The sequence below is a fragment of the Quercus robur genome, chromosome 1, assembly GCF_932294415.1.
Source record: "Quercus robur chromosome 1, dhQueRobu3.1, whole genome shotgun sequence".
In the NCBI taxonomy this organism is placed as follows: Eukaryota; Viridiplantae; Streptophyta; class Magnoliopsida; order Fagales; family Fagaceae; genus Quercus; species Quercus robur.
The window spans coordinates 3,045,003-3,072,420 of NC_065534.1; the positions used below are offsets into that span (position 1 = coordinate 3,045,003).

The following is a 27,418-nucleotide window of genomic DNA, read 5'->3' on the forward strand; positions in this document are numbered from 1 at the left end:
TTGTTTGGATAAGGGGGAAGAGAATTAGTTTGGTAAATTTCAGTTTTTGGCTACACTATTTGATAGATTATGGATTGGAAGGAGAGACACTCATTATAGGTGGTTCATTATATCTCAATTTGAGATAGTTTGGTAAATTTTTTTATTGAAGTAAGATTTTACCTCTGCAATTACATCTAGGTTTTCTTCTTAAAAAAAAAAAAAAAAAAAAAAAATCTAGGTTTGAGTTTGAATTTAAATGATCTGCTTGTTTAACATTATATCCTATATATTATAATATGAGTTTCATTGAATGCATATTTACTTTATTTATATCATGACAAATTTTTATTAAAAAATTACATTTGCTACTATTTTTGCAGATGCAGTTTTTTATTTTTTTAAAGAATATTTTTGCAGATTCAATAGAATCCAAAGCACTCATTAAGTTGTTACTGAAATTTTAATAACCTTATTAACATTGAATTACCATAGGAACTATTAGAGTGAGAGGTCCAACACTGTTTAAGATGCAATTATACATTTGATGAATTAAGATCTTCTAAAATTTATAGGTAACTCCATCATAAGATTCCTAAAATCTTATATGTACATCTTGAAATAAGTGGAATGAATTTTATCACATTATTAATAATTTAAATCAATACTAAATTAGTAATGATTAATAATTTTGAAAAATACTAAAAATATTAGTATAAATTATTTATAAACTAACGTGATAATACTTACTCATTTTTTAATGGAAAGGTAAAATCTATTTTGATCATAATCACAAATTTAAAAAAAAAAAAAAAAGTTGAAATCACGTTTGACAATACGTTACCGTTTCATAAACCTGAAAGACAGCAATTCCTCGGACAAAAACAAACGCGGCGTTTCATGCTCATCCCTCTCTTTCAGTCAGTCTCACATAGTCACATTGTTTTCTTTGTGCTTAGTTCGCATTTTCACAGAGAGAAAGAAAGATGAGCAACAACCAAGCAAAAGAAGCAGAAGATCCAATGGGCAAAGCCACAATCGCAGTAGAAGATCTTTACCACATTCAAGACACGTATTTTCCCACAAACCCAGATGAAAAAATCTCCAAACTGCAAAAAGAATCCGATCTCGCTCTCAATCTCCTCGATTCCGTTCCTCAAGGTGCAATTTTTCTCTATTTTCCAGCACACCCATTTCGATTCCTTGCTTATTTTCTATGTTACAACATGTTTACTGTATTATAACCTGTTTGGTAGCTGAGAAAATTGAGGATAAATGGGGTGGAAGGAATGTTGTAACTGTGCAAATGCTGCTGTTTTGTTTTGAGAATTGGAAAACATAGACAACTAGTGGTATAAAAGACTTATTGGGTGGCAAGAATGCTTTTGTTTTTGTTTTTGTTTTGTTTTATTATTTTTTTTCTTTTGGGGTTCTGTGTTCCCAGACTAAGCAAAGATATTTGAGGAATAATTTAAACTGAAGGTAGACAACTAGTTGTATAAAACACTAATGAGGTTGCAAGGTTCCTCTGAATTTAGTTTCCTTCATTCATAGACCAAACTAGGCTATTTGTTAGCTATTTAAGTTATTATCTTGGGGTTTATGTTATTGAGTTTGGTGTGGAATGCTAGGCTTGATTGATTACAATTGTGTAGTGATTAGGATGAAACTGGAACTGGGTTAAGGAGAGATTGATGGTGAAAAATTGAGATAAACCCATCTTTTCCAGATTTGGGAAAAATAAAATGAACGATAGAATCGCTAAAACATAGGAGTATATGTTTTTCCTTTGACTTGCTTGTTTGCACATTGTGTACTGTTGATGATTTTATTTCATTCTTGTTAACTTGGTATTAAATGAATATATTCACATGTATACATTCTACAATTAATTTGATCCTTGCTTTCTTTGGGAAGTTTGAGTTTGGCCAGGAGCCTTTCATTGCAACTGGTTAACACCTCCTAGTGTTTCCAATGGAAACATCCAGAGTTCAAATTCCCCCTCCCCCAATTATCAAATTATATTTGGGAAGTTTGAGTTTGGCATTGACTATTTGAACCGCCAACCTGTTTTGAAGTGGGTTTCTTAAATGTGTGCAAACTTGTACGAACTATTTGCAAGCATTCAATGCAGATATATCTCACTATCCATAATAATGAACAAGGGTGGCTAAGGAAGCAGTGTTAGTTGAAGGACTTTCTTAAACTAATTCATAAATGTTAATTACTTTTTACTTACTCAATTATCCTTTTTGTGGATCATTTTGGCCTTTTGGGGTTAGAATAAGACATAGAAACTCATAAAGGAATTGAACTAGGTTGAAAATATAGATTTTCTGTTGGCCTCCCACTACATATAAGGAACATTTGAATTTTCCAATGCTTATTTGCACTGTTTATTAGATGCTAAACAATGGTTTCCACTGGTGAAAGATCAATGTGAAAAAAAATTAACTAAATTGACATTGGTTTCCAATGAGTCATAGCTCAAGAAGCACTTTCTTTTCCCATAAGAATGGATGGAGGGTGAGGGTGCATGGGTAACTTACTTTTTCAAAAAAAAAAAAAAAACTAAATTGTACAAAATCTAAAGGTGATGTTGTGGATTTAAAGTCCCACCCACTCCTGTAACTTACCATTAAACAAAGGCAAACAAATTTTGAAACACTTTACATGGTTATTATAGGACTGTATGCTTTTTTATATGATTGAACTGTATACAAATTTCATTTATTTATGTTTATGAATATGATATCGTAAATTATGTTCAATATACATTTTAAGTGCTTCAGTATTAATTGAAGTTGCTTTCATATTGATGGAAGCATATGTAATTCTCTTTTTTATCATCTTGATGTGGATTAGCACAATGCTTGATACTCATGTTTTTGTCACCAGTTTATATCATTTTAATAAATTGATTGAAGCATTTGCTCGAAAACCTAGGCACCCTGATAGATCATATTTAACCTAGGGAAATTGTGAAAGATCTTTTGACGAATTGTTTATTTCTATTCGGTTATAGACATAGTGATAATGATTTTTTGGCAGCTTCCATTTGAAATTTGTTGGGGAATTTCTAATTTAATGTCTAGTGTATTAAGAGACAAAACTACCAGTACAATTCAGTAGTTCTATTAAGATGTATGGTGATCCAATTTTGTATGAATTTAAGGTAATTTTTTACATTTAACTTGAGGAATTTTGCTTGATGTTGTCTTGCTATGGTGACTGGTATATAAATTTTTGGCTGTATGGAGATAAGTGAACCAAATAATTGCATTTCAAATATATGGTAACCAGATAGGTGTTTGTAATTTTGTATGTGGTTAATTTCTAAATCATTATATGCAGTACATCCATACATGGGATGGCACTCTACATTGCTTGTGCCTATGATACAGCTGACTATAGTTTGGTGATTGCTTAAATGATTGTCAATGTTATTAGTTATTACTATTACTATTACTAGTACTAGTACTGGTATTATTAGTATTATTTTTATCACTATTATTTTGGCTGGGGGAAGTCAGGCTCACCCCAATAGGGATGAGCTGGAGGCACCACTAGGCCAAGAGGCCTTTTTTAATTTTTATTATTTGCTAACATCTGTATTTGTCTCATTTAGTTCTATGTGAAATTTTATGTGTCCTTGGGCAGAACAAAGAAAATCACCCTTGCAGCGTGCAACATATGAATATCTGAGAGGAAAGATATTGGATGTATTTCCAGACTATCGGAAGGAAGCAGAGGATCATCTCTCGAAAGCTGTAAGTGAGAAGAAACTGTTAGTTCAACAGTGCCATGTCTTGTAGTGCTCCAGTTGAGTTCTTTTTCAAATCTGGCTGTTCCATGTTCCAGGTTAAGTTGAATCCATCACTTGCAGATGCTTGGCTGTGTTTAGGCAACTGCATTTGGAAGAAGGGAGATCTATCTTCGGCAAAGAACTGCTTCACTCTTGCATTAAGCAAGGTTATTGCTGATATTGGATTTCTGTTGATCTTACCAACAGACCTTCCTTTGTGTTTCATATCATTTTTTTTACTGATAAGTTTTTGTTTTCATATCTGTTACTAAAAGATGGTCATAAATGTCTCATCCAGGGTCCTAATAAAAAAATACTTTGTCAGTTGTCCATGCTTGAAAGAAGAATGGCTCAAGGCAAGACTTTTTTTCCTGTTTCTGAAACCACTTTATGCTGTAGTCAGCTTTTCCTTGGTTCTTTGGTGCTTGTGGAAATAAATAAGAAGCCAAGAATGTTTAGCTTGAACTTATGGCTTTCTGGGGCTTTATGTCTGGCTAAAGGGGCATGATAACCAAAAAAAAAAAAGGAAAGAAAAAGAGAACTGTTAATGGGATAAATTTGATAGAAATTTCTATTTTTTAAGTGTACAAGTCAGAAGAGAAACCTTATTTTTATAATTACCCCTTTTGTAGGAACTGAGAATGAGGCAGAACTTGTCGAGGAAAGCATTCAACATGCTAAGGAAGCTATTACTTTGGATGTCAAGGATGGGAGTTCTTGGTGTAAGAATTTTTTAATGCTACCATTATCACAATATAACGACTTTGTATAAATGTGATATGCATGTGACACATTGCAATACACATGACAATGCGGTATTGACTTAAAACATATAATTTACTTGTGATTTTTGGTCATCTTTGATCTGGCTAGCTTCATTGTAATATACCTGGCAAATTGCTCATCATGCTGCACATGCATATATATTAATTCTGGGACAGAAGTACACAAATTTGATGTCTCTTTCTGCATTAAGCTGCTGTTATTATTTTCTAGTTACTTAGTTTTCTTGAAAATCTGACAGAATGCTTATTCATTCCATCTGCTTCTTTTTCTATATCCTGTAATATGGTTAATTTTATTGATAGACAACCTTGGAAATGCTTGCCTTACAAGCTTCTTTGTGACTGGAGCTTGGGATCACAGCAAACTTCGGCAGTCTTCAAAAGCATACCAAAATGCTGTAAGTCTGCAGCGTAAGAACTTTCCCTAGGAATTTTCTGGTTCAAGATGATTTTCTCATGATAATGGTTTGCCAAGCATGTTGAATTTTCTCTCATATTCTATTATATAAAGGGTTTGTTGTCATTTCTTATATTATATCAGGAGAAAGATGATAGAATGAAGTCCAATCCAGATCTCTATTTTAACTGTGCTACTGTAAGTTTCAATTCTCTCTCTCTCTCTCTCTCTCTGTGTGTGTGTATTCTGATTCATGTTGGTGAGGACTTCATGTTGGAGAAAAAGACTTCATGTGACCGAGAATCCATAGCTGACCCCAACTTTTGGGAATAAGACTTTGTTGTTGTTGTTTGTGAGGACTTAATGTCCTTTTTGTATTCAGAGTTCATGCTCTTTTATGCCCCATTACTTTCTCTATCAACATGAAGAGCATAAATATGTTGTTGCTGGCTATTCACTGTTCAATCACTCATATGTTCTGTACATATATGGTGGAACTTCTGTTTTTAGGTAAACAAATATCTAGAGAACTATGAGAGGGCCCTTAGTGGATTCGAAGCTGCTGCTTTAAAGGATCCTGGTCTCAACGCTACAGAGGAGGTTCAAAAGGTGGTTAATCTTCTTGACAAGTTGGAGAATATGTTGAGGGTAATTCATCTCCCTAGTGGGTCTTTCGTCTTTTTTATTTATTTATTAAGTCTGCACACCCATGATTTTATCTTTTTTTAGTCAAGAAGATTTTGAAGTCTATATTGTTATTTTTAACATTGTTGTCATTCTGAAGTCATTATAGTATCCACAAAATAAATTACCTATCCAAAGAAAAGAAAAAAGATGTGTAAAATATCCATTTATAAAGATGCAGCTGGAACTTACAAGATTTTTCTTTCAGGGACATGCTAGATCTAAACGACTTGCATCTTTATCATCATCACTGGCTGCGGTTAATTGTAATGTACCTCTAACTTCTCCATGTATATGAGTTTGTGGTTGATTGTGGACTTGAGTGAGCCTGATATCTTTTTTATTACTTTGCATGTTCTTTTGAAAGTGAATTCCTCATACAAAAGAGCCACTATAGATCTTCTGTTAGATGGTCTGAACAAAGCAGTAGCTGTAGTTGGAAAAGTTCTATTCTTCATTAAGCATGATAATGTTGCTCCCCTGTAAGTCTTCTGTTTGATGACTCTATCTTAGTTTGTTAATTTGGATATTAAAATATTTCATGTAAGGTTCTGCTACACTTGTCTTAGATTTTCTATTTCATATAATAAAACTCTAAATTTTGAATTGTCTAGTGGTTGATAAATGATTCTCTCTCCACAAATTTTTATTTCTGCAGATACTATCTGTTATGTGATCCAAATCAAATATGCTTCATTCTATCAGTATATGGTATTCACAGTGACACGGTAAGATTGACTGTTTAGGTTTCAATTTATATCTTTTTTCCCTTGGAGAAGGGGGTTTTTTTTTTTTTTTTTGGGGGGGGGGGGGGGTGTTGGGGTATGAAGCACCCTTTTATCTTACGAGTTTATTCCATATAATCTGGTGGAAAGAACTTCTCTATCTATGAAATTGATCATTGAGGTTGCTTTCAGTCTACTCTTGAGTTATTCTTCCCACCTGCATGGACACAGAAAAATCATCGGTGTGTCCATGTTGAATACAGACTGAAGTTTTGAATACTGTTTTGGACTGGCCACTGGAACAAAATATATCAGTATTGGTGTTCCGTTTTGGATTACTGCTATATATATAGTTCGTATACTTGTATATATAAAGTAAATACATATGAAAAAATATAGGAATTACATAGTTCATGCCATGCCATTAAGGCATTAACTAAAATAAAAAGTTGAGAACATGAAAACAAAATATCATAAGGTTCATAAAATCTCATACATAATTGATAAATCCAATGGAAAGACATTCAAGTAAATAGTATGACTTATTATCAACATAAAATTAAGGATCAAATTTAGGACCCTTAGTCAAGACATTATCATCATCATGATACTTCCCCAATCCAAGTCTTCTCCATCAAGAAACTCAGGCTAATGTATCTTGTTGGGAATGGATGAGCTTGCCAGAGTGAGGGAGAGCTGTGCTTGCCAAGTGCTGAGACTCGATATTGTGACTTGTCACTTGCTGTGATGAATGCTGAGGGCCCAAGTTGGTGAGTTCAAGAGAGATGAGAGGGAGAGTGCCAGAAATGAGAGGCCAAAAGGTCTGATTTGAGGGAGGAAGAAATTATCAAAAACCTAAAGTTCAAAAAAAAAAAAAAACTTAGCTCAAATTCTATTGGTAGATGAAACAGATTTTTCGTCCGAAATGGCAGGAATTGGCTGGAATTCCCCAAACACTGCGGTATGGCCCGGTATTCGGGCCGATACGGAATTGAGGGTTGCTATGTATTGGTTTATGTGCCTAAACGGAATGCTACTATTATTGGTTGCCTGCATGTCCATGACTTGTCGGTTGGAAAATTTTGATTCTTTATTGAAGACATGGTGGAGACATGACAGCTACCACACAAACCAAAAAAAGATTTTTTAGTCCTCTTTTTTCTTTGTTTTTATTGTAGTCTGTCTTAATTATTTCAATTTTCAAGAATGAGTGGAGGTTAAGGTTGTGGGTTCAAAACCATTTGGAAGTGTGTAACTTATCAATCACAAAAACAAAGTCTTGGTCCCAAAAATTGACTTGTACTGGCATTAATGGCCAGTTAACTTTACCACTTCTAGGACTATGCTGCTGCTACTACTTATAATGATGATGATGATGATTGGAATGCTAACTCAATGGGGTGACTTTCACTCCTGGATAAATATTTAGTTTCTTGATTCACCATTTGATAAACCTTCATGTTCCAGCTATACCAGCCAAATCTGGCCATGTAATGGTTAAGACTACTGTGGAATTTTCTCTCAACACCATTCCACATCATGAAATATGTCTTGGTTTTGAGGCTTTCCATAATCCTTGGATTCCATGAGTGCATGAGCATGCGTGTGCTTGAAGGCACATTTGCTTTCTTGTGTGGTTCAGCGAATAGTTTTCTAATGACTTCATTCTCAAGTTCTGGCTTCCTTTTACTTCCACCTGTAAATGCTGAGGTCATGGATAAGGTCAAGAAAGGATTAAGTGATCATTCATAAAAATTAAATATATTGATTTGTTCTCAACCTTGCATGTAATTTGCAAACAGTTGTTTTCTTCTTGTCTTTCATTTGTTCAAGTAATATTAGAACTGTTCCTTGTCCTCACAGATCAAAGAAGGAGATCAGCTAACTTTATTGGAACCTTATTTCCGTCATTTTGATTTTTCTTGGAAGGAAAAGGTACATTCTTGTGCAATCTTCTCGACATTTCATGCCTTTCGATTCGTAGATATAAAAACTAACTTGCTTTGATACATTCTGTTTCATGAAATATTGTATTATTTAACTTAGGGGTAACTATAAAAATATGCTTATTCCTTTAATTGATGTCTCTAAGTTAAATAACGAGACCATTCTTATTCCTGAGTCTCTTTTTATTTCTGTGTATATTGGAACAGCACTACCAGTTCAAGTCAATTCGTATAGATTTCTTGGAACAAGTTCTTGTTAATGGGAAAGCTCTTTCTTCTCGCCAAGCTGTCCGTACATCAATCTATGCACAGCATAAACCATGAGAAGTTGAATCATGTAACTTGTGTGTATAATGCTGGTGTTTTTTTTGGTTGGTCCTGATTCATTTTGTGTTGTATCATTTGTAAATAGTATAGGGATAAAATATTTAAAGAAAAAAATGAGAGAATTTTTTGCCCCAAGTCAAATGGACAACAGAAAACAGTGCATTGCTGCATTATGTTGGGAGTTGCACATAGATGAATATTGTTCATGGTTACTAGTTGGTGTTCTTTCAAATGCTTGAGTGGTTTCTGTGGAAAGCCTCTGATTTTGTATTTGCCAAGTATTCATTTAAAATTTCGTGACACTTTATCTTTTTTTACTCTACCTGTGGTCTTCTCTGCTGAATGACAGAATATCTTATTTTTGTTTGGCTATATTAGTATTAATCTTCACGTTGCAACCCGACTGTAACACAATGACTATTTCCAATGAAACGGAGGTTGTTACTTTGAATCTTCTCTTTCTCTTGCAAAATCCAAAATATAGGTGTAAAAGAAATGAGTAAAACTTAGGCGTTGGACATTAAATTTGCCAGGATCAATTATGCAGTTGAACCACATGATTAAATTTGATTGTCATCAAAGGAAGATAACATTTTGCCTATCATCCTACAAAGTACAAAGATGTGGACTGGGCCTAGATACCCATCATGCCAGCAGCTCCAAGATGATGGTTTGGCTATCTTCAGATAGGGAAATTTTTAGGAAATCTTGCTGAACTTGTAGTTCTGGCCAATAAAAATAAGCCACATCATTGAAATGAGATTTCATCCTCGTACCAGTCATGTCAGTACAATAAATATGTCTCTTTTCATAACATATATTACTTATTATGCACTTAATGATAATTACTAATTGATATTATCGAAGGAAATTAATGCCTATATTATAATGACACTAAGTTTTTTTTTAGTTCAATCTTCTTTTGAAAGTTTTTTTTATAAAAAAGTTATTAGTCAACTAATGCATTTTCAACAAAATTATTGAATAGGCATTGGATGCGGAAGGTTAGGAAAACTAGTAAGATGCAAATGATAATCATTTTCGTGAGTTAGGAATATTTTAATCGACAAAATTTGTTCTACGTTAGTGTAAATATGATTCAAACCTTGGTCTCTTATTTGTATAGAAACCACTATTCAACTAGATTTCACAAGTGAAACTTAGGGTGTTGAAGCTGGACATGCAATGAGATAAATCAGCTCACTATCTTATGAACTTTTTATATTTTGTAGGGGCTAACCAGCAAGAAAAAAGTGAACAATTTTAACTTGCCCATATGTCTTCCATCCATGAAGGAATTGAGGGCAGTAATAATATATGCAATTAAGCTCAGCTCCATATTGTACTAAGACCTAAACTTAGTGAAAAAACTATTTAAGTTCTAAAGAGAAGTTTTTTTTATTTTAATTTATTTTATTTTATTATTTTATATATATATATATATATATATTCACATGGACACCATGTTTGTATGTACAAGCCAGTGGTTATATACACGGTATAGCTTTATTCTATTCCCTTCTAATCATTTATTTGAGAAAAACCCTTCTAATCATTCCTTCGAGGAAAACCCTCATTATTTTAATGATAATCACTCATTCAAGAAAAAGACTCAATATTTTAATCATAATCATTCATTCGAGAAAAACCCTCATTATTTTAATGAAGCAAAGGTGGGGACTATCAATTTTATCCATATTTTAAAAATTTTAAATTGAAGGTTGGTATGCATATTTCATTTTATTCTATTTTGCCATGGCCTTGGGTGCATGCTCATGTTGGGTTGCTATGACCTTGGCATCGTGCACGTACGCATGCCATGGCCTTTAGTTGCATGCCCACGTTGGTTTGTCATGGCCAAGGTAGCGTGCACATGCATATGCCATGGCTTTTGGCTGCGTGCGCATGTTGGATTGCCATGGCCTAAGCAGCGTGCACACAAGCATGCCTATGGGCACGCTGGCATGTCCAAATAACCTCATTTGGGCGTGCTACACATTTATGATTTATTTGTTCCATTCTTTCATAAACTCCATTTTGTTCCATTTGTTTTTTATAAATTGAATTTTCATTGATTAATTGCTAATAAAGACTTAAAAATCAATAGTGGGTGAATTCGTTTATTAGTGAAGTACGAAACTAACTGTTCTAATTTCTATTGTAACTATGTAATGAATATGAATATTGTCAACAATAGGTGTTCAAAATTCACCGATCATATATATTACCACATCAGTTTATAAGTAGTATGTAATAAAATTTGTAATAACTTTAGTATTTTTCTTATAATAAAGTCTTATTGAGTTGAAATGTATTAAACTAAATTATTTTATTTTGTTAATATTGAATAGACATTAGTTTTATTATAAACATACTAATTTAATTTGAATTTTAGTTTATTCTTTATTTTGAAATGACCCAACAAAATTTTATTTTTGCTTGGATCCACAAAGAGGCAATGATCAAATCCTTATTTATGCTTGGATATTGCTTATTTTGCTGAAACTGAAAAATTATTGTTAAAAATACTGTATATAGAGGTAAAAGTTAGTTGAAATAGTACAGTAGAGCTCATGAATAACGCCAAAAAGTGCAGTGGGACCCATGAATAGTAGCAAAAATACTATTCAACTTATTTTTGCCACTATTCATGGGCTCCACTGCATTTTTTGGCACTATTTATGAGTCCCACTATATTATTTTAGCTAATTTTTACCTTTATTTACAATATTTTCAGAAATTTTTTTTTAGTTTTAGTAAAATAAGCGAATTCCAAATAGATCCTTAATCAAGGAACACATGTAGTGGCAAATAAAAGCAGACTCAATCAAACCTACTACAAAAAGGAGTGGAATAATTAACAATTTTTTAAGTAATCTTTAATATCATTGGAGCACTAAAAAAAAAAAAATTTAAGCTAAAAGAATCTAAACGAGGAAGTAAGAAATATTGGCTTTACAAGGGGTAATGTAAATCTAAGAATTGAATCTTTCTTCTATAAAATTGAAGAGATAATTTCTTGGTTAACACATTTCTCAAACACCAATATATTGCGTGAACCATGGATGGAGGTCTGGGTCCAAACAGCTATGTTCAAAACTCCTCCTTTCAGGTAGTCTTTAATATTCGAGTCTGCTTTTTGATCTATTTTCCTATTTGATTTGTATCAGTATAACATCACCACTAAAATTTTAATGGTGTTTGTTAAAGCAACTACACTTATATGAAATCTGCTGGGCACTAAACAAACTGATATTGGCTTAATTGATAGCGATCGAGATTTTATTAAGTTCATATATAAAATTTGAAATCTAGATTCATTAATCTCGTATTCTTAGTGTAGGGACACGATTCTCAAACGGCCCAACAGTGACGTTGGGCTCGCGCGTGAAGGATCCCTCACAATAAAAATTTGTAGAGAGTGGGCTTGAAAGGCTAGCGTCTGGTCACGGGGCGTTGGTCCAAACCGGACTTTAGGGAAATTTAGATAAGAAAAGGCTTCAGCCTGGATATCCAAGCCTTACAACTTTGTAACTCGAAGGATTGGACTCCTCGGATCATGTCCGAGCAGCACTAATGCCTTTCTCCGTTTACTTGGCGGTGGGTTTCTCGTGGTGGTGTACTTATATTGTCCGGTCATTCTCATCTCTGGAATTTTTCCCAGGAAGTGAGATGGGGGGGGGGGGGTTTCTCTAATTAGTTTACCTTTCCTTTTATACTAGCCTACGTTTGTTGTCCCTCGTCCACGTGTAGGGTCAGTTTTTCCAGGACTGATATTTGTCCCGTCAATCTAATCCCAGAATTGTTGGGGATGATTAATAAAGCCTAAAAATCAGGTTTTGTTAGGTGTAAAGTCTTATCAGTGAAGGGTATTAAGGACAACTTCCCTGAGATATTTTAGATCTTCTTACCAATTTTCCTTTACCTCTTTTTTACCCCTCTTCCTTAGGGAGCTTTGGGTCGGCCGAGGACTAAACCGTCCTCGGCTGCGTCTTTGGGCCATCTTTGGCCTTATATTTTTTTAAGCTTTGGGCCATAACTTTTTTCGGCTTGGGCCTGCGGGCTCCCCACGAGCAAGTGGGCCTGGCCTATAAACTATCGGGCCCCACAATAGCCCCTCAAAACCCTGCTGTCCAACATCTTGGTTGGAAAGGTGGGTTTTGGTAATGCTGAGCCTTTATTATGGCTCATTCATTTCAGCCCTTGAAGGACGTGAGTAACTCTTCACATGCCCAAGGAATGTATCGGTCTACGAGCTGTTCTCCTTAATTTGCGCACGTTGCCCTTATGCCGTTTGGGTATTCAAGGCGCGTCTTTAATATCCTCTCTTTACGAGGCCTCCTAGATCTGACGGTTATTGATGGTGTGGGAGAGCGAAACGGCGCATTCTTATTCGTGGGTTACCCTGGAGATCTGAACGTGTTATGCACCCTTTTCTTCGTCCCTTATATAAAGAGAGAAGACAAAAGGTGATTCTCTCATATCTGAATCCCCCAGGCTTTTCCCAGAGTTCACTTCTTCCCTCTGGTTATACCCTATCCAATAATACGTTCATCATAATAGTCAGCCATGAATAAACCAGTCCTTTCCCAGAAACGCCATGTCCTAATAAAGCTTGATATGGCTCGGTCAGGGCAAGAATGGCGGAGACTCAAAATTTGTCTCCCCTTCCTTTTAGCCAAAATCCGAAGCAGGGACTCGTCACATCTCACTTTCGGTGTGACTGAGTCAAAAACATCCCTTATCACCACCGTCCGCTCTCTCACGAGCATATCTAACATGGCGCCAGTGTGTTAGGAGTCAGGACTAGGGTAGGGACTAAGTGCCCCTGCTTCTTCCTCTCTTTGTTCACTGGCGCCCCCCTTTGCCTCTCCCTCTCTTCTTCTCCTCCTTCTTACTCATGTCCTCCATCTTCTTCATTTATCTCCTCCATCTTCTGCTCATGTCCTCCATCTTCTTCATTCATCTCCTCCATCTTCTGCTCATGTCCTCCATCTTCTTTTTCCTTTGCGCTCCTTGCTGACAAGAGCTTGCTGAAGTGCTTCCATGTGTTCCAATTCTTCTTCCTTCTCCTTCATCTGTTTCCAAAGAAGGTTCTTCTCCTGATATGAGCAGTATTGAGGCAGAGATTGGAGAGACTTTGAAGGCGAGTTTAAAAGACACCTGACCGTTTACTGATCTGTATTGCGGATGCTATTGTTGCTTTAGCAATTCATATTTATTTTTTTTTGTATAGGCTTGTTTAAGCCCTTCTTTGTACGTTGTAATAATTTTCCATATTAATAAAAGTTATTGTTATTCTACTTCGCATGTTCTGTTTATATGTTTTAATAAATTTGCAAACACTGCTCGGCACAATAGTATAGCATTCGAATCAATGACAACCAAGGCCAAAATATTTGCTAATAAAAAGAGGCCACCATAACTTTAACAGAATTACCTGACATAGCAATGCCGACCAGGGAGGGATGACACTTACCTCAAAATTAACCAAGATTAGGACTGAGTATTCGATACGGTGTAAGGAATAACTATCCGAGGACACGTCATCCGCAAAACGAACAGTTTCCTTAGGCTATTGAATAGGGGGTCATTTTGCCATCTTAACATACTGGCCTTAACATTTTACAATATTTGAACCGAGGACTTTCCCGTCCGAGTACATGGTTTCCTCATAGGCTTGGGTCCGAGGACCATGCAATGCCTTGGTTCTGTCCAAAACTTTTTAGAGTACTTGGTTTCCCCATAGGCTTGGGTCCGAGGACCATGCAATGCCTTGGTTCTGTCCAAAACTTTCTAGAGTACTTGGTTTCCCCATAGGCTTGGGTCCGAGGACCATGCAATGCCTTGGTTCTGTCCAAAACTTTTTAGAGTACTTGGTTTCCCCATAGGCTTGGGTCCGAGGACCATGCAATGCCTTGGTTCTGTCCAAAACTTTTTGAGTTCAATTTCTCCCTTTCTTCAGGTATATCACGAGGCGCAGAACAGGAGGTTGCCCTCGGCGGCGGCTATTCCTCGGCGTGGACCATAATCCCTGGGCCCTTATGCAGAACGGGCCTGGACCGCGAATTCACTAGGCCCACGAATTAAGAGATACTTACGCAGTCCTTGGCCACGTGGTACTTTCTGACGTCTCAGTGTTCGAGGTGCGCCTTTACGAGGCTCCTTTAATCTTGTGGTTGCAGTTGACGTTGGAAGTTGGGTCAGAGCCATTTTGTCTGTAGCGTTCCTTGGGACGCTGCGTGAGTTGACTGCCACCACCCTGTCTTTTCAAATAAATAGGAGGGAGAGAGAGTTGCTTTACATACACCCAGCTCCTTCAGTTTCCTCTCAAAGCATAACTCCTACATTTAGTGTTGTCTTCCCTTAGCATAACATGTTTGAGGCGAAGGTTGGGAAGGAAGAACTCTCTCCGCCACAGAAGCGCCGTGTCCTCATGAGACTCAAAATAGTAAGGTATGGGCACAGGAAGCATAAGTTCAGGGGAATACCCCATTTCGACCGAGAGGAAGGGGTGTTTCTCCCCCTTTTAGTCAAAATCCGAAGCAGGTTCTGTTCATGCCAGGATTTTGGTGTGTCAGAAGAAAGATTCTCCGCCATCAGCGCCTTTGCCTTGTGGCAGGCAAATATTTAGAGAAAGCCCCTCAACTCCCAACTCCCTGCACCTTTCCTTCAGCGGTGTCAGGCTCAAGTTGGGTCTCTTTTACTGTTTGAGTTGTGGGCATGTGAAAGCATTGAGGAAGAACAAGGTCTTGGAGCTGTAGCCAACCTCTCCTCTGATCTACTTCCTCGGCTTTATCTTATTCTCTTGTATCTTCCTTTCTATTTTGGTTATGTAGTGAGTTTTGACACAAACTGATTCCAGCTTTTCATTGTACGCTGTACTACTTCTTTGTTTTAGTGAAAATAGAAATTTATTTACATGTTTTGGGTACTGATCTTTTGGCAACACTACTTTGTGAATGGGTGTGCTCCATGTGTGTGTTTCTTCGAGAATATTTAGAGCAAGATACCTTGAAACATAATCTAACTAACTCTAATCTACCAATACTACCAGGCATTATACCGATAATTCGTAGTAAGTCAGATTTAGGAAACTAACTGGGGTAACAGTTGAATATTCTGTGTGGTGCGTGAATACCGTCCAAGGCTGAACCTCTAAATAATCCATGCGAGCAGTCGACTGGGAAGTAGGGAACTTCGATTGTGTTTTTGTGTACTTGGTTTCCCCATAGGCTTGAGTCCGAGGACCATGCAAGTCCTAGGTTCTGTCCAAAACCTGTAAGATATATATATATATATATATATTTTTTTTTTTGTACTTGGTTTCCCCATAGGCTTGGGTCCGAGGACCATACAAGGCCTTGGTTCTGTCCAAAACTAATAAACTTGTAAGGTATCTTTTTTGTACTTGGTTTCCCCATAGGCTTGGGTCCGAGGACCATACAAGGCCTTGGTTCTGTCCAAAACTTGTAAGATTTCTTTTTTGTACTTGGTTTCCCCATAGGCTTGGGTCCGAGGACCATACAAGGTCTTGGTTCTGTCCAAAACTTGTAAACTTGTAAGGTATCTTTTTTGTACTTAGTTTCCCCATAAGCTTGGGTCCGAGGACCATACAAGGCCTTGGTTCTGTCCAAAACTTGTAAGATTTCTTTTTTGTACTTGGTTTCCCCATAGGCTTGGGTCCGAGGACCATACAAGGCCTTGGTTCTGTCCAAAACTTGTAAACTTGTAAGGTATCTTTTTTGTACTTGGTTTCCCCATAGGCTTGGGTCCGAGGACCATACAAGGCCTTGGTTCTGTCCAAAACTTGTAAGATTTCTTTTTTGTATATTTTTTTTAATTTTTTTTTAATTTTTTTTACTCATTTATTTTTCGAAGGTTAGCCCCTAGGCCAGGGAAAGGAGAGTTGGCTTGAGGCCGGAAGCCCCTAGAGCTGCCCGCGCCGTTAGCAGTGCAAGGCGTAGCCCCTAGCAGAAGCTTATGGCGGAGCAACCACTGCACGTCGCCGGAGATGGGAAAGACTCGTGAATCTCTGCTTGCTAGAGAGCTGACTCATGCGCCACCCGTGCCAACGCGTAAGCCTCCCCACAGACGGTACCAATTGTAGGGACACGATTCTCAAACGGCTCAACAGTGACGTTGGGCTCGCGCGTGAAGGATCCCTCACAATAAAAATTTGTAGAGAGTGGGCTTGAAAGGCTAGCGTCTGGTCACGGGGCGTTGGTCCAAACCGGAATTTAGGGAAATTTAGATAAGAAAAGGCTTCAGCCTGGATATCCAAGCCTTACAACTTTGTAACTCGAAGGATTGGACTCCTCGGATCATGTCCGAGCAGCACTAATGCCTTTCTCCGTTTACCCGGCGGTGGGTTTCTCGTGGTGGTGTACTTATATTGTCCGGTCATTCTCATCCCTGGAATTTTTCCCAGGAAGTGAGATTGGGGGGGGGGGGTTTCTCTAATTAGTTTACCTTTCCTTTTATACTAGCTTACGTTTGTTGTCCCTCGTCCACGTGTAGGGTCAGTTTTTCCAGGACTGATATTTGTCCCGTCAATCTAATCCCAGAATTGTTGGGGATGGTTAATAAAGCCTAAAAATCAGGTTTTGTTAGGTGTAAAGTCTTATCAGTGAAGGGTATTAAGGACAACTTCCCTGAGATATTTTAGATCTTCTTACCAATTTTCCTTTACCTCTTTTTTACCCCTCTTCCTTAGGGAGCTTTGGGTTGGCCGAGGACCAAACCGTCCTCGGCTGCGTCTCTGGGCCATCTTTGGCCTTATATTTTTTTAAGCTTTGGGCCATAACTTTTTTCGGCTTGGGCCTGCGGGCTCCCCACGAGCAAGTGGGCCTGGCCTATAAACTATCGGGCCCCACACTTAGAAATCACCTATATGGCAAATTTAAATCATCAAATGAACTATTTATATTATCAAAAAATTAAAATATTAATTTGATATCTTATAAGATTATATAAATTTTTTATTAATGTTATATCATTTAATAACTTTTTATTAAATGTATTTTTTTTATTCTAAAAAAAAAAGAAGTCTTTTTGTTTTTATATATTTTTTAAAATCCATTTTTGTTCTTAACATGCACACAAAATTTCATGATAATCAATATTATGCCATCTAATGCATAAACTAATGCTTGATAAATTTTTTTTTATAAAAAATTTAAACATCTTAAAATTATGAAACATATTTAATAGTATTAGGTGAAATAATATTGACAAAAATGAGTGGTATGACCTGAAATCTTTTAATTTACTAGGAGATTTTGGATTTGAATCTCCTCGTCTCTATACTTTGGTAACTATTGTATTATCCAATTTCAAAAAAAAAAAAAAAAAAACTGTTCATAATTGTTTGGGGTATGTTTGTAAACAAACAATTATGAACAGTTTTTTATTTTTATTTTTATTATTATTAAATTTTTTTTTTCTGAAGTCATAGTTACTTATGGACAACTCAACTCATTTACTATTTTACAGCCCCACCTATGAGATCATGAGATGTAAGAACTCTTTTGTTCATAAAGAACTGGGGATGGTTAACTGAAAGAATTGCATAAAGAAATCTAATTACAGAAGATGAGTATTTGTACGTTAAATTCTATCGCAAAAATATAGCGCAAATAACAATTTGAGGGTTTGATATTGTTTTGAAACTAATAACCCAAGCTTTTAAGTTTTATTTCTAAGCAAATTGCATTCCAAATTTTGCTACTGTTATATGATTTTCATGATTCTAATTATGATGAATATTAAAAATGATAATCACCACTTGTGCTGTGCAGAGAGGAGTTGTGGAAGTTGCCAAAGAAAAGATCAACAAGGCTGTAGCCAATCACTTTGACATCAACACCCTTTCAGGGTCTCTAAACCCAATATGTGTTGCGGACTTGGGTTGTTCTACTGGACCTAATACTTTCATCTCAATACAAAGCATAATAGAAGCCATAGAACTCAAATACATATCAAAAGGAGAAAATACTGAAACCCCAAAATTTATGGTGTTCTTTAATGACCAACTCTCCAATGATTTCAACACTCTCTTCATCTCCCTCCCTCCCAATAGGCAATACTTTGCAGCCGGGGTACCAGGTTCTTTCTATGGTCGCTTGTTTCCCAAGGCATCTCTTCATTTAATTCATTCGTCTTATGCACTACAGTGGCTGTCAAATGTCCCAAAAGAAGTTATGGATGAAGGGTCACCTGCTTGGAATAAAGGAAGGATTTTCTACACAAATGCACCAAAGGAAGTTGAGGAGGCCCATGCAACTCAATTTGCCAAGGACATGGAGTCCTTCCTAATTGCTAGAGCACAAGAGCTTGTGATTGGAGGGCTACTAGCACTTTTCATTCCTGCCGTCCCTGATAACATGAGCAAATTTGACATATTTGGTGGTTCGGAGTTGGACCTTCTAGGATCTTGCCTAATGGATATGGCCAAAGCTGTAAGTAGACAATATCATAACCCATTATGATTAAAGAAACATTGTTTTCACTTTGATTCACTAATGACAATACTTTTATTTTGCACCAATCATAATTAATCATGCACAATTATGAAAAAAAATTGTGAAAAATACCTTGTCTTGATTTAAAATTCTACTTGTTTAGTGTGCAAAAGTTGTGAATGGTTGTAATTAACCTTTCGTTGAGAAATTCTAAACAAGATATAACTTTCAATAATTTAAAATAAGAAAAAAAAAGGGTTAATTACAATCAATCATCCTACAAAATTCTACAATCAAGATCTTGATTTCACAATAATCTATCCCTAATCTAATACACTAATTTGGATGAAGAAGGACATTGCAAATTAATCTCAATCAAGAGAGTTGATTTAAAATTCTTTTGTTTAGGGTGCATTGCAAACGTAACAGATTTTAAGTTGAATAACTACAATTATAGAAAGGACATGGGTGTAACTGAGCTTCCATGTTTCAGTGACTAATCTGGTTAGATAGTGAAATATTGGTTCATGAGACATACAATACTTCCATGAGACATACAATGGTTTTTAATTGCAGGGATTAACTAGTGAAGCAAAAGTGGATGCATTCAATTTGCCGGGTTATTTCACCTCTCCTAAGGAATTGAAGGCATTGATTGATAGAAATCAGCATTTTAACATTGAGAGAATGGAAATATTGAATATTCAGAAAAAGTATGTGAGCTTGCGAAATCCCTCAATGTGTTCTTTATTCCTAAGAGCCGCATTAGAAGGAGTAATTGCAAAGCATTTTGGAAATGATATCATGGATGAGTTGTTTAATCGCTACACTGAGAAAGTTGCTGATTCCTCCTTCTTCTTAAATCCAGAAGCTGATAAATCGATTGTATTATTTGTCCTTTTAAAGAAAACAATTATACTTTAGCTTTATTCCAACGAAATAAATATTATCACTTGCAAATAAATGTAACAATGAAAAGGAGAATATTCTTGTAATAAATTATCCATTAATTCGTACATCTCTTATTGTATAATCATTTTCAATGTTATATTTTCTTTCATTATTAGAGAGTAGTATTATACTTATTTTGTATTTATTTATGTATTTTATACAGGGTTTTAGATTCATGTTTATTTTTTCTTAAAATGACTTTTAATATGTGGATATGCATTTTAAAGAAGTTTAGAATTAATTCTAACAAATTTAGCAAAACCGCACGAGTTACAAGAAGGGCATGATGAGAGGATTTGTTTAATGATAAAGTGTTAATGGACTCAATTTTGACATGGGCCATTCCTTAATATTGAATGGTGCCACATCAACAATTAAAAAGCCAGGTTGATTGGTCAGATTTTATTTAAAAGTTGGTTTATAATTTTAAAAAACTTAAAACACCAAAAATTGAAAAACCCACTAGTGAAGAATCCTACTTCACCTTAGGAGTTTACTTCTCTCTCCCTTGTAGGAGTCTTCTTTCTCTCTCAATATGGTAAGAGTCTTCTTTCTCTCTCAACAAGGTAAGAGCTTATTCGCTCCCTTGAGAGCCTCTTTAAGGGTTCTCTCTTGGGCTACACCATTCTTCAAAGTGGCTGTAGCCCATTTTTTCGTTTGTGATTGAATGGATCAAGAAGTAGTAAATAGTTTGGAAAAGTTGAAGCTCACAAAAGAAGAAGAGGAGGATATTGTCATTGCGAATATCAGTAGTTCTGAAATTTTTGAAGAATGCTCTTTGAGCTTATTTGGGCATCTACTTTCAGATCGTCATCAAAATCAAAGAGCTTTAAAGAATACTTTAAAGGCAACATGGAAGATGGGTTCTGACTTGAGGATTGTGGAGGTGGGGAATAGTATTTTGCAGTTTAAATTCAGCTCAAGATGCCAGTTAGAGTGGGTTGAAAAAAGTGGTCCTTGGAATTTTGATAACAAGCTACTCCTTTGTAGATGGAGGAAAGGTTTAACGTAAAAAAAATCAGTTTTTCCCATTATCCTTTGTGGGTGCAGATTTGGGGTTTACCATTTGAGAATATGACTGAAGAAATTGGGAAGGATATTGGTAGCAAGATTGGAAGGGTGTTAGAAGTGGACAAGCGGGCTATGTAAGCGGATCAAGCCAAGTTTTTAAGAATACGAGTTGAGGTTCCGATTGATAAACCTCTTCGTAGAGGGGGGTATGTTAAGAATGAAGAAGGTGGAAGATATTGGGTTGATTTTAGGTATGAGAGACTCCCTACATTTTGTTACATATGTGGAATACTTGGGCATGATAAAAAGCATTGCCAAGCAAGTCCAATGGAGCAACTGTCAAGGAGGCAATATGGTGAATGGCTAAAGGCTGGAGGAGTTATAAAAAATGGAGGTGAAAAGGAAAAGGTGAAGGTGCAGTCAGAGGCTGAAAAAGGGAGCTTGCCATCTATGTTGGTGGATGGCGGAGCTAGTGAAGAGGATGGGGCTTTAAGGGGGAGCTCACCTGCTCTGGTGTTGGGTGGAGGAGCTAGTGAAGAGGGAGGTACGGTTGTAATGATGGGTGCAGCTCCCTTGGACACGGTGAAGGGTACTATCACGTCTACTCATAAGGAGCAGGGAAAGTAGATCAGATGGGAAAATAGAGTACCAGAAGATTTGAAAATGGGGCTGGAACGGACTGCATGTGATGAGCAAAATATTTCTAGAGCTGGTTTGGTCAAAAACGAATTGCTTGGGAATGAGGTTGGTCAGGTAGTAGTTGACAAGAAGTGTGGGCTGGTTTTAAGAGAGGTTGAAGTGTTAGGCCCAATAAGGCCAAAAGAAAAAGAAGGAACAAGTGAAGAAAGGAATACACAACTACAAGGCCCGGGCCAAATGGTTAAACAAGCAGCTAGAGGTAGAATTAAAAAAAAAATAGCAAGGGAAAAAGGAAAGGCCCAAGGTGTTGAGAAGTCTGAACAAGCCCAAGAGGTAAGTCAAAAAAGAAAAGGTAATGATGAAATGTTTTTTATTTCTGATGGTAGAGTTCAGAAACGTTTATGTGAAGGGAAACATGAAGGGGTGAAATTTTTTTTTGCTGAAACGGCGGTGACTGTTGAGCAGCATTGCTTAGATCAATGATTGCATTAGGATGGAATTGCTAGGGGCTTGGGAACCCCCGGTCAGTTCGAGTGTTGCATGAGCTCGTGCAACGTTGGAAGCCCAAAATTGTCTTCCTGTCGAACACAAAGATGAAGAAATATCAGATGGAAAAAGAGAAATTTAAAACTAGTTTGTTGAATGGTCTAATTGTTCCTAGTGTGGGGAGGAGTGGGGGTTTAGTTATGTTATGGAGTAGGGACATAAAAGTGGAAGTTCAAGGCTATTCAGGAAATTATATTGATGCAGTTGTGACTGACCCGAAATTAGGATTTAAGTGGCGAATTACAGGTTTCTATGGAAATCCTGAAACTCATCGTAGAAAAGAATCTTGGGATCTTTTGAGAAGCCTTAGCCAAAAGTATCAACTCCCTTGATTATGCTTTGGTGATTTTAATGAAATTGTGTTGGTGGAAGAGAAATTGGGTGGGGTGCAAAGGTCTCAAAGACAGATGAATGAATTTAGAGAAACAATTCACCAATGTAAGTTGAAGGATCTTGGTTGCTGTGGTCCTGATTTTACTTGGTGTAATATGCAAGAGGGTGAAAGCAGAATGTTCCTAAGATTGGATCGAGTTTTGGCTACTCTTGAATGGATTGATTATTATAAAGATATAAAAGTGCATAATTTGGTAGAATCCACATCTAACCACTGCGCTTTGCTGATATTTGATGCTACTATTCAGAAGCATCCCAATAGACGAAGATTTCAATTCGAAACTATGTGGACAAAAAGGGAGGAATGCAAAGATATTATCCAAGAAGAATGGGATGGTAGCCAAGAATTAAACTCTCCAATTGGGATAGCTGCTAGGTTGAGTTGTTGTACTGAAAATCTCTCTAGATGGAACAAAAGGGTATTTGGGAAAATTCCAAGGCAAATTCAGAAGAAAAGGGAGGCTTTCAGTACTCTGGTCCGTAGAGATAAAGATGGAAGCCTGGACAGTGAGATCAATATGATAAGAAAGGAGATTAATGATTTGTTGGATAGTGAAGAAATTATGTTGCATCAGAGATCGAGGTTGCAATGGTTAGGCCTTGGGGATTGAAATACGAAATACTTCCACATGAGGGCTTCTGATAGGAGAAGGAGAAATACTATCAATAGTATCATGGATGAAATTGGTAATTGGCATGATTCTATTAATAGTATTGCAGAGGTGGCTGTGTCATATTTTAAAAATCTTTATACCACTTCCTATCCAACTCGCATTTCAGAAGTGCTTGATACTATTCCAACTAGTGTCACTGAGGATATGAATCAGCTCCTTATCCAAGAGTTCACTAGGGAGGAAGTTGAGGTAGCACTAAAACAGATGCATCCAACGAAAGCCCTAGGTCCTGATGGTATGTCTGCTATTTTCTTTCAAAAATATTGGGGTATTGTTGGTAATGATGTCATATGCATGGTCTTAAATGTCCTAAATTCAAATATGTCTATGGTAGAGATTAATAAAACAAACATCACTTTGGTGCCAAAAATAAAAAACCCCACAAAAATGACAGATTTTAGACCTATTAGTCTATGTAATGTTGTTTATAAACTCATATCAAAAGTGTTAGCCAATCGTCTCAAGATAATCCTTCCATAGATTATATCAGAAAATCAGAGTGTGTTTCTCTCTGGGAGACTAATTACAGACAATGTTCTTGTAACTTTTGAACTTATGCACTATTTAGAACATAAGAAGGAAGGAAGGGAGGGTTTTGTGGCAATAAAGTTGGATATGAGTAAGACATATGATAGGGTGGAGTGGGGTTTTATTAAACAAGTGATGGAAAAAATGGGCTTCCATGAAAAATGGGTAAATTTGATCATGCATTGCATCACTACTGTATCTTACTCTATCCTTATTAATGGTGTTGCTTATGGCAGTATTATTCCTATTAGGGGTCTCCATTAAGGAGACCCAATTTCACCTTATATCTTTCTATTGTGTACTTATGGTTTTTCCTCCCTTATTAATAATGCTGCCAGGAATCAAAAAATTAGTGGAGTATTAATATATAAAGGCAGTCCCAAGATCATACATTTGTTTTTTGCAGATGACAGTCTATTGTTTTGTAAAGCAAATAGCCAAGAATGCCAAAATCTTATTGATATTCTCTAGCTATATGAAGTTGCCTCGGGTCAGAAAATCAATGCAAATAAATCTTCAGTCTTTTTCAGTAACAATACCCCTGATGATAGAAGATGTGAAGCGCTGAATATGTTGGGTCCAATGCAAGATACCTGACATAAAAAATACCTTGGCCTACCCTCAATCATTGGCAAGTCAAAAGTTGAAATATTTGCAGAAATTAAGGAGAGGGTGGAGAAAAAATTATCGGGGTGGAAGGAGAAAATTCTATCAATGGGTGGCCGAGAGATCCTTATTAAAGTTGTCGCTCAAGCAATTCCAACATACACTATGAGTTGTTTCTGGATCCCAAAGAGTCTTTGTGATGAGATGGAAGGTATGATAAGAAAGTTTCGGTGGGGTCAAGAATCAAAAATTACTTAGGTTAGCTGGAAGAAAATGTGTAAGTCAAAGCTGAATGGAGGAATGGGTTTCAGAAATTTACAGGCTTTCAACCTTGCAATGCTAGTTAAGCAAGGTTGGAGGTTGATCTCGAATCCTAACTCTCTAGTGGCCCAAATCTACAAAGTGAGATATTATCCGCATGGTGATATTTTTAGAGCAAAAATTGGATCCAACCCTTCCTATACTTGGAGAAGCATCTTCAATGGGTTGGAAGTTGTGAAGAGAGGTACTAGGTGCCAAGTTGGCAATGGAAATAGGATTCATATTTGGGAGGATAAGTGGTTGCCTACTCCAACAACGTACAAAGTAATCTCCCCCCTAAAGCCCTTTGATGATTATCCTAGGGTCTTGGAGTTGATTGATAGAGACACGAGGAGGTGGAAAGGTGATGTAGTAAGATCTTTGTTTTTGCCTTTTGAAGTAAGGACCATTCTAAATATTCGTCTCAGCCACAACCTGCCAGAAGACCAAATCATATGGGTGGGTAATAAAAAGGGAGAATTCGGTGTAAAAAGTGCTTGTTATATTGTTGTTAGGGTACTAGATACAATGGAGGAAGGTGAAAGCTCTTCGGGTGATCCTAGGAGTCCTCTTTGGAAGAAGCTGTAAGGTTGAATTTATTCAACCATCTAATTGGCTTTATTCCGTGCCAAATTTGCTTGTAATTCAGCATTTAGTAACCCTGTATTTAGGTGGGTTTGTTGTAAGGGTAGTGAGTGAGATAGAGTAAAGTTTGCTCAAGAGTGTGCAAGAAAACAGAGACTTGCGGCTTGGCCTCGTGGGTGACTCGCGGCTGCAAGCCGCCAAACGTAGCACACGTGCCAAGCATGCCAGAAGGTGAACAGTCATGCTAGCTGGAGCACTACAGGACAAAACAGGACAACTGGCCATACGGTTATCTCGCGACTGGATCTCACAACTTAGTCAAGCCGCGAGGTCAAGCTGCGAGCTACCCCTGTTTTGTAAATCCTGACGTTTCACATTCCTCTCCCACTCCAGTATAAATACCCCTTTTACCCACAAATGTAAGAGAGCTTCCAGAGAGAATTTTGAGAGAGAAACCCTAAAGAAAAACAAGATTGATTCACCCACAATCTATACATTAGAATCTCTTCAAATTCCTCAACTCTCTTCCTCTCCATTGTCAAATCCTTGAGAGGCCTTTTACCAAACCTTGTTCTCACCATTTTCATTACTGTGAGAGAGCTGTTTGGATTTCTGGGAAGCAGTTAGGAAGGAACCAATCTTCATTGGTTGATGCTACGGTCTAGTAGCGGAATCCGGGAAGCTAGAAAAGAAAAAGGTTCGACGCAACTTCGTTGGAGCAAGAAGCTTGGAGGGCTTAGGTGCACTGGGTAGATTAGGCTTGGAGGGTCTATTGCTGTCCATGTATCCCAACTATATTTTCTAGTGGATTGTTTACCGCTTGGAGGGCGGCGGAGAGGTTTTACGCCGAGGGCTTTGGTTTCCTCTTCGATAACACATCGCGTGTTGTCTTTATGTTTGCATCTTCCTTCCCTTTTATCTTTGCCTTTTATTATCTGCTGTGGGTTGAGATTTTAATTTGGCTTAGTTAGTTTTTCCAATTCCGTATTATAGCTTATGTTAAGTTTCCGCACACTAGTTATTTGACATAATGCTTGAGTTGGTTAAGTTGTAATTTGGGGGTCTAAACGTTCAAGGGTGTTTATACACATATTTGAACTTTCAGAAGCTATGGCACTTAAACATCCTTCCTAAGGTGCGTATCTTTGCCTGGAAAATGTGTATGAATGCTCTTTCTACCATTGTGAACTTGCAAAGAAGAGGAGTTAATCTATGTGAAATTTGTCCGGCTTGTGGGAAGGAGCCAAAATCAACTCTCCATGTTCTTGTTAAGTGTGAAGTGGCTAAGAGAGTGTGGGGATGTTGGGTGGATGGTCCTGTTGATTTGCTGAATGTAAATATGGATGTTATAGATATTGCAATGCAAATTTTTGAATTCTGTACGTCACAGTACTTGGAGTTTTTCTTTGGAGTTGCATGGGCAATTTGGTGTAATAGGAATAAAATAGTGAATGAGTCCTCAAGTCAGTTTCCTGATCATATTTGGAGTTTTGCTAGAAAATATATTCTTGAATTCAAGAGTGCCTCAATAGCTTGCTCTTAACACTTGGCTTGGAAAGAAGAGAAATGGACAGCGCCTCCTCCAGGAGTTTTCAAGATCAATGTTGATGGTGCAACATCTGAAAATGAAAGGAACTCAAGTGTGGGAGTTGTTATAAGAGATGCAACTGGTGCTGTTCATGTTGCTTGCTGTAAATACCTTCAGGGACAATACTCAGTGGAGGAAGTTGAAGCCTTGGCAATGGAGTGTGGCCTAATTCTTGCCAAAGAGCAAAAGCTATCTCAAAGCATCTTGGAATCTGATGCATTAACTGCTGTTAATGGTGTCATAGTAGCTGAAACAAATGGCTGTCTTGGTCATGTGTATCAGGGAATTCTTAGTTTGCTCTCTTCTTTTAGTAGCTGGAAAATCAAACATGTGAAAAGAGATTACAACAAGGCAGTTCATGAGCTTACGTAGTATGCAAGGCAAAAGGAAGAGTCTCATGTCTGGAAGGGAGTTTGTCCTCCTATGGTGGTTCACGTTGTCCAAGAAGATTGTGTTTAGTTTGTACTGTGTTGAGCTTTTCTCTTT

General features: G+C 36.9%; 2 protein-coding genes across 2 annotated transcripts; both read left to right on the forward strand.

The window, feature by feature from the left end:
- The first annotated feature begins 861 nt into the window (after window positions 1-861).
- On the forward strand, window positions 862-8,970 carry LOC126716007 (uncharacterized). The gene is made up of 13 exons (XM_050416914.1): window positions 862-1,140; window positions 3,640-3,749; window positions 3,841-3,951; window positions 4,083-4,140; window positions 4,417-4,506; window positions 4,873-4,967; window positions 5,111-5,164; window positions 5,477-5,614; window positions 5,859-5,916; window positions 6,018-6,132; window positions 6,309-6,378; window positions 8,239-8,310; window positions 8,529-8,970. Exons 1-13 carry the CDS (start codon window positions 966-968, stop codon window positions 8,643-8,645), a joined length of 1,263 nt encoding a protein of 420 aa, XP_050272871.1. The 5' UTR covers window positions 862-965; the 3' UTR covers window positions 8,646-8,970.
- Window positions 8,971-11,709: 2,739 nt separating this feature from the next.
- LOC126692639 (loganic acid O-methyltransferase-like) lies at window positions 11,710-20,035 on the forward strand. The gene is made up of 3 exons (XM_050388321.1): window positions 11,710-11,760; window positions 18,449-19,108; window positions 19,688-20,035. Exons 1-3 carry the CDS (start codon window positions 11,710-11,712, stop codon window positions 20,033-20,035), a joined length of 1,059 nt encoding a protein of 352 aa, XP_050244278.1.
- The last annotated feature ends 7,383 nt before the right edge of the window (window positions 20,036-27,418 follow it).